The sequence below is a fragment of the Apodemus sylvaticus genome, chromosome 1, assembly GCF_947179515.1.
Source record: "Apodemus sylvaticus chromosome 1, mApoSyl1.1, whole genome shotgun sequence".
NCBI lineage: Eukaryota > Metazoa > Chordata > Mammalia > Rodentia > Muridae > Apodemus > Apodemus sylvaticus.
Window position 1 is genome coordinate 206056428 of NC_067472.1, and position 10182 is coordinate 206066609.

Consider the following 10182-nt stretch of genomic DNA (forward strand, 5'->3'; position numbering starts at 1 on the left):
AATCACTAAAGCATCTATCTAACCCTCACCTAAGATACTTCACATTTGTTTGTTTGTGTGTTCGATATTGATCATAAAGGGATAAATGGTTGGAGGTCAGCAGATAATTTCAGGAAGGTGGTTTCTTTTAGAGCTGTATATTGAATTTAAGAATGAAACTTAGGTTACCACACAGAAAAGCTCAACAAAGTAAGATTTGGCAAATCAACAGAAGAAAAGAGCTCAAGAAACTGAGACATATTTTTACACATTCAGGAGTCCTATAAAATACTAAACTGAAAGATAGGTTTTGGGAAGACTTTGCACACACCAATACACCCAATGTCTGCTGCCTCACCTTCTGTGTGTACAAATAAGTTTTGATCAGTTGACTTAGAAGGCTTTGTTCTCCTTGTGTCTAGTCTATCCTATGGTAAGCATATTATTTATTCTTATTTTTCTACTTCAGGATTCCTTGAGCTCTGAGGAGGGGTATTTAATGGAGAAATCTCATATGGAGTTGGGTGCTGCTCTTTCTCTCTTTCTGTCTCTCTGTCTCTGAATCTTTCTGTCTCTGTCTCTCTCTCTTTCTGCCTCTATCTCTTTTCTCTGTGTGTGTCTGTCTGTCTGTGGGACATTCTGTATCTCAGTCTCTCTGCATGCATAATGTCTGATTGTCTATCTTTGCATTTTTTCCCATCAGATGCATGAGAAACCGGGGAAGATCTTTGAGGACATGGGCACAGGGGGAAAGTTCCTGAACATAATATATATTCAATTAATGCATTCACTGTACCTTTTCAAATGGTAAAAAATGTAAAATGTAAAATATAAATAATGATGGATTTGGAGCTTCTAATATGTGTATATTTACTTTCTTTAAAGAATTGGACACAGAAGGCCTCCGTTTTCTCATTCAGCTTGGGAAAGAAATGCCAATGCTGCCATTACCCTTAGCAAGGCTGGATTTTTATAGACAGATTGATTTTTAGAGCGGCTGTTCAGAACAGACTGCTTCTGGAATGCCTGTAGTTGCAGGCTGATTTTGAGTGCAAGGGTAATACTATAAGTAGTGACAAACACTTCAGATCCCAGAAATGTCAACAGGCAATGAAAACTTCATACTTGTCTGATTAGAAATGCAGTTGGCCCACACTACTGTCTAATATTTTGTGAATGGATATTGAGAATGGTATTTCATATTGGGGTCACAGATACTTCTGGTTCAAAGTTCAAAGTACTATAATGGTGGGAGAATAGGAGCCTTTCCAAGACTCCTTGTTAGAACATAGGGTATCAAATGGATAAAGACAGTGAATCTAAAATAAGACCTGTGGGAGAGTCACAGGACATAAGATGAGTAGAGCATCTGGGAAAGGATCCTTCCACTCACCATCTGCACCCTGGAGCTGGGTGGTTTCATTGCCCTCTGAGCACAGCCTGCCAGGAGAGAGCTGGGATTCCAGCAGTGATGTCACTTCTGGGTCACTTTCCCTCCAATAACAGTCCAGAGAGGGACAAGGAGCTCGTTTCATGGTTGTAGAAAGACAGCAAGAAGCTGCCATGCATCAGTGAGATCGTGAACTCAACATTTCCAGTGACTCCATCATGGAACTGTAAACCTTCAAAATGTAAGAAAAGCATGTATGTTACAAATCCTATTTAAGTAATGACAATTTATTATATTAATGACATCCACGTTGTCTGAAACCGATGTAGCTGCCCTAGTTCATTTTTGTGTCTTTCACTGTCAACTTGGTACATCCTTCCAGACTCCTTTAGCCTATGTTTCTAATAGACAATGTATTATGAGAACTTTCTTTTTCATAGATCAGGAAAGCTTTATGTTTGTAAAGAATAATGTGACCACATTTAATATTCCTTGTAATGTAGTTGTAATAAGTACCATTATTTTTATTTCTTACATGTTTAACTTGTTCTGTTTTGCATTTGTTTACATTCTATTTTGTTTTACTTTTCTTGTTTGTGGTGTTAATAGACCAAATCTTATGTAATTTACTCATGTATCCTCAATTAAAATATTAAGTATATTCTAAAAAAACAATAAATACAGACCTATCAGAATTACACCAGACTTCTTACCAGACACAATGAAAGCTAGAAGGTCCAGGACAGATCTCATTCAGACCCTAAGAGAACACAAATAAAGCCTAGACTACTATATCCAGCAAAATTCTCAATTACCATAATGAAGAAATCAAGATATTCCATGACAAAACCAAATTTATACAATATTTTTCCACAAATCCAGCCCTTCAAAGAATAATACATAGAAAACTCCAACAGAATGATGGAAACTACACTAGAAAAAGCAATAATGTAATCTTCCATTAACAGACCAATAAGACGGTAGCCACATAAACATAACTCCACTTTTAACAACAACAATACCAGGAAGCAACAATCAAAGACTAGAAACAAAGTGTTGAGCAGAGAGGGAAGGAATGACCTTACAGAGATTGCCCCCAAATAGGAATCCATTCCATATACAGTTACCAAACACAGACACTATTGTGCATGACAACAGTGCTAGCTGACAGGAGCCTGATATAGCAGTCTCGTGAGAAGCCTTGCCAGTATCTTACAAATACAGTGGGGGATTCTCTCAACCAACCATTGAACTGAGCAAAGGGTGCCCAATGGAGGAGCTAGAGAAAGTTCCCAAGGAGCTGTAGGGGTTTGCATCCCCATAGGAGGAACAATGATATTAACTGACAAGTACCCTCAGAGCTTTCAGCTATTTAACCACCAACCAAAGAGTACACAAGGAGAGGTTGGATATCAATGAGAGGAGAGGCCCTTGGACCTGTAATGGATCATTGCCCCAGTGTAGGTGATGTAGTAAGAGTAATGTGAGTGGGTGGGTTAGTGAGCAGGGTGAGGGGTTAGAGAATAGGGCGTTTTGGGAGGTGAAATGTGGAAAGGAGATAAATTTGAAATGTAAATAAAGAAAACACCTAATTAAAAAGGAAATGTGAGAGAGAATCAACCAATTATGATTGTACATGCATTTAAAATGAAGATGCAACAATGGTTGAAGTTGAGGAAAGGGAGTGTGTGCTGACTGGTAGCTTATGGGAAAGGCGTTAAGGATCATATTGTTTTCCCTTCCATAATCTCATGGTGTCTATCTGCAATGGAATGGCCATCATCTAAGACATCAAGATCTTTCTATGGACATGGAGCTTCAATATGCAATCATTTTTTAACCACTTTCCTTGGAAAATCATTAGCTTTGCGACATGGTCTCACTATTGGGTCAAGACAGTCTCAGACCTGGGTTGATCTCCTTGCTCCTGCCTTACAAGAGGCAGGGCTAAAATAATGTTCCGGCATACAGGATTTCTTTTCATTATCTTCTTTTTCATATTTGATTATGAATTGATTTCTAACAAACTTCAAAGTTTTATAAAATGAAAATTATTTTTATTTAAGTAGCTCAAATTTATATGGATAAGAGTAATACCTTCTCAAAAATAGCAAACATTGATTATATGACTAATCAGTTAATCCAGCCTCTGTCATAATGGGAAGCACAATTATGAGATGACATCATTTTCCTATAACTTGGACAGCAAACATACTTATTAATATAGCAGGCTATATGATTGCTAAATATATGTAGCTTCTTTTCTTATGATATTGGAAACATCTAGAGTAGAGTTCTATACAGGTATGCCTAAGGCCTTAGTAATAAGATGTAAGGGTGGATTTTCAGCCTCTTCGAAGTAGTTAATTGTGGCTAAATATAATTTCAGAATTGTCACTGACTAGTAACTCTTTGATATCTTCTACAATGGTAAATATCAACTATCAACTTGAGTGAATTTAAAATTACCATAGAAACATATCTTTAGGTATATCTTTCAGTATGTTTTCAGGAAAGCTTATCTGGGGAGAGAAAACACACCCTGAATGTGGGTCCATGCTCTCAGGGGCTGTGATCCTTGACAGATTAAAAAGGAAAAAATAAGCTGAGCACTGCCCTTCATCCCTCTCTGATTCATGAGTAGATGTAACGTGGCTAGCTGACCCATACCTCCTAAACCAAGATGGGCTGTGTCAGTTCAAACTCTAAGCAAAATGAAACTCTCCTGCTGTGGTCTAAGCCACAGTTAGTGACAGACTCCTAGGCACTGGCACAGTATGGCAAGTGATATGGACTCTTGCCATAATGGACCAGACTGTCCAGTGTGGAAGCAGATGACAGAATGTTGAGTACTGATTATGTAGTCCCTTCCAGCACTGTACTGCAGCCTTGTGTATCTGACAGCATATGGCAAAAGTGATGATTTTAGGTTATGAAAGACACTGTACCTCAGTTTACCCTCATGGTAGGAAAGGAAACATGTAGTTGAAAAGAATATGGGAATATGTCTGCCTGGGATGGTAGGGAAGAACTCTGTTGAAAGCCTCTAAGAATCAAGGCCTCCCAAGAAGCCCTGTAGTAAGCTTAGACTCTACAGCTACAATCAAGCCTCAATATGAAGGCAGTCATGCAAACAAACTGCCATCACTTCCATCTTCTCCTCAATATCTCTATGCCTCAGAACACCTGATCTGCTCCTGGGTGTCTAAACTGTGGACAAAAATCAACACTTATTGTTTAAATGTTCTAAGTGTCCCAGTAAGTTAATCCACTGCATTTTTAACAGGATCACCGCATGGGCATGATAGGACATACCTTTAATTCCAACACTTAGGCAGCTATGCCAAGAAGATCTGGAATTCAAGATGACTTTGAAAATCATATCTTCAAACTCTAAGAGCAAAAAGGGAAAGATAATTAATTTCATTTATGGGGGAACACGTATTACATTGCATAATAACCATTATATTTAAATAAACAACATGTGAAGGAAACTGTATTTATCTCCATAACAATCTTGACATCATTTCCATGTCATATAGAAAATGATCGATGTTTACAGAAAGTTGTATGATGCAAGTAATATATTTTTCTAATGTTGTCATAAATAGAACAGATATAAGTTACAGTAAAAAAGTAAACCTGTAAGCTCATTAATCTCCTCATGCCAAATGGTATGCTATAGAGAAAATAGTATGCAATATAAATCTTAAACAAATACATTTCACTCATTTACTTTAATTGAAATATTTTCAAAGAGAATACTCGAAGAATCCGAGGAAAAGTTATGTGGATCTAAGAAAAAAACTTACAAGCACACATGAGAAGAAATAGCTGAATACATTATTTGAAGGTTGTCTATTGTTTTCCTTTTAGAACTTTGTAATCTTGAGATTCAATACTGAACTTTAAGAAAATGACTGAATTCAAAATAATGAATATTGTTCCTGAATATTATTGTAAAACGTACCAAGTACTTATTGATGGGAATCACTACTACAAAACTGTGTGGAGACGAATGAGAAGGGTGCACTGTGATGGAAAGTGACTAAGAAGACAGCATAATTACTCTTTCTTGTAAATAATGTACTGCAGATGAACAGAGTTTTAGGCATATAAGCTGGCCTGTAATTCTCTCTCAGAGGCACAGACAGAAACTTAGGAGCAAGCAGCTAGCTGATCTGGACAATGCAGCAAGCTTAATTTATAAGACAGAGAGTCAAGGAAGAGAGTCTTGTCAACCTCAGCTTCCCTACACATTAGCAAGTGTACACATGTGTAGTGAGTGCCAACACATGTGCAGTGCATATGAGCATCCACACTATTAAACTCATGTATATCCAAAACTTGTTAACTCAAGTAATGCTAAGTAAACGTAACATCAGAAATCAGATTACCTCACTACTATAACAGGCTCTTTAATAACAAAGAAAGAATTATGGACAACTTTGTGCTACTGCTGTTCATTACCATATATGCAGAGTTACTGTGGTAGTTTACAATTCTGTTTTCTGTATGGTTTCAGAAATCCAATGCCTATTACATTCTACCTGAACAAAATGTTGTATTTGTGGTATACAGGGACAGGTTTGCTGGGCTACAAATTCACAGACATTCAACCTTCCTTATACACAACCTTACTGATTACCTTAGTATCTGCCCTGTCACAGGTGTAGTTCCTCTTTGCTACAGGGCAAAGCTTCCTGGATCAGTGCCTCAGCCTCTGGCCTTTTTACGTTTTACAGAGCTCTGGAAAAATAGCCCAAATAAAGAACAGAAGGCTCAGGTCAGTGTAGGGTTGTTCAATATGAATCTCAAAGGCTTCTTACTAATACATTTATTTTCATTGTTAAAGAATCTTATTCTTTTCATTTGTGAGGCCCTATTACTGTATCTGAGAATGTGTTCTCACAAATCCCCAGCATGAAGCAATCATTATGAGCACAATTTCTCACCTCAGCCTTGAGACTGGATATTATTGTCCCTGAAATTTTAGGAACTGCAAGTGTAAAGAACATGTGTTTGGGGGTCATGATTTCATTATGCGAGATGAATATAATATATGTAATGTCACCCTGTTTGACTCTGTTAGACAAAATATTAACCAGCATAATCCCAGACCCAATTCATGTGCAGATTATTTTAATTTCTGAGATAAAATTCTACTCACTCTATCACTCTTGGTGTTCATCTCTCTTCTCTCTCTTTTCTTAGTTTTGAACACAGGCCTGAACTAGACAAGTCAGCACAACTTTGCATCTATGGTGTTCTAATTTTTTTCAGTTCTGTTGTGACATGCATTTTTAAATAATGAGAAGCATTTTGCTCTGATTAAATGAAATACACAGAATTGGTAGTACAACTCATTTGGTAAATTACTGGGTTAACAGACACAAAGTTTTGATATCTGTCCTCAGCACTGCATAAAACTTGTTGGTGCTGAAACTTTGCAATCTCAGTATCCAGATCCAGTGAAAAGTAGAGCAGAAATCCTGTATCATCTTATATAACTTAATATGTCACCCTGTGCTACAGGGTTTCCTGCCCAAAAAAGCAATGAACATATGGCAAGTCAAATATTAATGTTTATAAACAAATTATCCTGCCCATGCAGGCAAGTGAATTTGCTTCTTTTGAAGGATAAAAACCTCCATGACAGTTGTCTAGACAGGTAAACTGCAGTGATAGGAAAGGAAATAAAATGTGCACCTGCTGAAACTCTGCAGACTGCCATTTTGTTCTTTTTTTCTTTTTTTGGAACTATCTTTTATGGGGGATGGTTCATCAATCTTCCTTGGCGACTGCCTTCCTCATGGCTGCCAGGACATTGCCAGCTCCTCCCGCTTTCTCGTGGCCCGGATGTGCGCGCCCACCCTCTTCTTGATGAACTAGAGTGCGTGCATGTCTGTGGACACTGAGCGACTCCAAGGCGCTCTGCTCTTGGAGAGCGAAGCCCTGCACCTCCCGGATCGCATCCCTCACGAAGTTGGTGAGCTTGGTGAGGCGCCCCGAGGCCGGCTGTGCCTTGGTTCCCTGATGTTCTTCTTCACCTTGTGGCTTTGTTGAGGCCATGGCCATGGGGTAGCGCAGGGCCATGGCTGCTGCTCTCCTACCACAGCCAGGACAGGAAGCCCAGTTTGTTATTTCAAGCTTATTCTCTAACCTACTTTCCTGGAAGTTGCTAGTTCCTTCTACTTGATTATCCAGGCTCCATCCGTTTACCTGTATCATATATTGTGCACTTCATGGTTTGTGGAGGACTAAGTTTATTTCATTATTTTCTATAAATAATATAGCATAGACAACAATAGAAAAAAATAAACAGGTTTTCTATTTATTAGTCTATTGCAAATAGACATTATATTTCTTTGTCTCTAATCTTGATACACATGTCTGTTTAATCCAGAGAGCATTTTTATGAAGTGCAACAACATATTGCCTAAATAGGCTAATTGCTAAAACAACGTCACAGTCACTGGTGGTCACCATATCACTTCTAAATCAATTTTGTTTCTAGGGCAATGAAGAGAAAACAATATTAAATTGTATTTCATTTAGGTTCATCTTAAACTTTGCACTAGATAAATATGATGGTCATTTAATTGGCTATACTTTACATTAATTTATATGTGTGGACATTATAGTTTGCAATTAATATTATGAAATTGAAATCGTAAACTTTTTTGTTTTTGTATGCAAACCAATAAAGTTTCATATGATTCAAGGAAAAAAGTTACATTATACGTACTCATTTAAGTAAGTAAAAAGTCTGTTATATAAAACAAAAGTAGTGAACATTTACATTTTTATTACTAAAACTACTAAAAAACTCAAGAAACATTAAAAAAAATCTATTCATGTGTCTTTGCTATAATTTTTATAGATTTATTTCCCCTCTTGATTTAACTATCTTTGATAAAATTAGTTGAAATCTGTAAACTCATTTTTCCAGTTTTCGCTTTTTGAATTCATAATTTCTAATAGTGTCTTGAGGGTAGTATAAGAGAATCATATTAATTGGAAAGTGTTTAACAGTTCTTTACTTTGAGAGAGTAGAGTAAGGAAGGAGTTTATGTTATTGTGGAAACCACTAAGCTAAGGCATTCACTCTCCTGGGTGTTACCCTCACTATATACCTCCTATGAAGAATATTATGGACTTACAGTGAAAGAAAATATTTTGTCATCTCAGTAACAGAGCCTTGTAAATCTTGGTCTATTTTAATGAGACACTTACAACTTGAAAAGGAACTATGGAATTGATGTATAAGCTTATAAACATTGAGGAATAAATGGACCTATAAACTAGATTTCAAACCTGCTGTATTTTGTATTGGGGGGCATCAGTAAACTTAAGATTTTATATAAAAAGCAAACATACAGTTTTATTATATGCAGAACATGTTTCACCAGGCTTGATTTAATAATATTTTGTTCCTCTTTTTATTGATATTTTCTTTATTTACATTTCTACTGTTTTCCCCTTTCCATGTCTCCTCTATAAAAATTGGGTACAGAGCTAAACAAAATATTCTCAACTGAAGAATACTGAATGGCAGAGAAGCACCTAGAGAGTGTTCAACATCCTTAATCATCAGCGAAATGAAAATCTAAACAACCCTGGGATTCAACCTCACACCAGTTTGAATGGGTAAGATCGAAAACTCAGGTGACAGCAGACTCTGGTGAGGATGTGGAGAAAGAGGAACACTCCTCCATTGTTGGTGGGATTGCAATCTGGTAAAACCACTCTAGAATTTAGTTTGGCAGTTCCTCAGAAAATTGAACATAGCACTATCTGAGGACCCAGATACTGGGCATATACCTAGAAGATGCTCCAACATGTAATAAGGACACATGCTTCACTATGTTCATAGCAGCCAATACATAATAGCTAGAAGCAACAAAGAACCCAGATGTCCCTCAACAGAGGAATGGAAACAGAAAACATTGTACAATTACACAATGGAGTACTACTCAGCTATTAAAAGCAATGGATTCATGAAATTGTTAGCAAATGGATGAAACTAGAAAATGTCTTCCTGAGTGAGGTAACGCAATCACAAGAGAACACACATGGAATGCACTCCTTGATCAGTGGATATTAGCCCAGAATCTTAGAATACCTAAGATACAATTCACAGACAGTGTGAAGCTCAAGAGGAAGGAACACCAAAGTGTGGATACTGTGATCCTCTTAGAAGGAGGATCAAAATGCCCATGGGAGGAGATTCAGAGACAAATTGTGGAGCAGAGACTAAGGGAAAAGCCATTCAGAGACTGCCATACCTGGAGCCCATCCCACATACAGTTACTAAACCCAGACACTATTGTGGATGCCAACAAATGCTTGCTGACAGGAGTCTGATACAGCTGCTCCCTGAGAGGCTCTGCTAGTGCCTGACAAATACAGAAGTGGATGCTAACCGCCAACCAATGGACTGAGCACAGGGACCCTAATGGAGGATCTAGAGAAAGAACCCAAGAAGCTATAGGTGTTTGCAGCCTCAGAGGAGGAAAAATATGAACCACCCAGTAACCCCAGAACTCTCAGGGACCAAACCACCATCAATCGAATACACATGGCGGGACCCCTGGCTCCAGTACCATATGTAGCAGAGGATGGCCTTGTTGGACACCAGTGAAAGGAGAGGCTCTTGGTCCTGTGAAGTCTGGATGCTCCAGTGTAGGGGAATGGCAGGACAGGGAAGCGGGTGTTGAGGGTTTGGGGAGCAAGAGGAGAGAAGATAGGATAGGGAGTTTTGGAGGGGAAAACTAGGAAAGAGGATAACAATTGTGATGTAAATAAAATAA

General features: G+C 37.9%; 1 protein-coding gene across 1 annotated transcript; it reads right to left on the reverse strand.

Annotated features, from left to right (window-relative positions):
• Positions 1–7153: 7153 nt before the first annotated feature.
• Positions 7154–7465, reverse strand: LOC127672952 (60S ribosomal protein L36-like). Its single transcript, XM_052168467.1, has one exon. The coding sequence runs from the start codon at positions 7463–7465 to the stop codon at positions 7154–7156; it is 312 nt and encodes a 103-aa protein (XP_052024427.1).
• Between the last annotated feature and the right edge of the window lie 2717 nt (positions 7466–10182).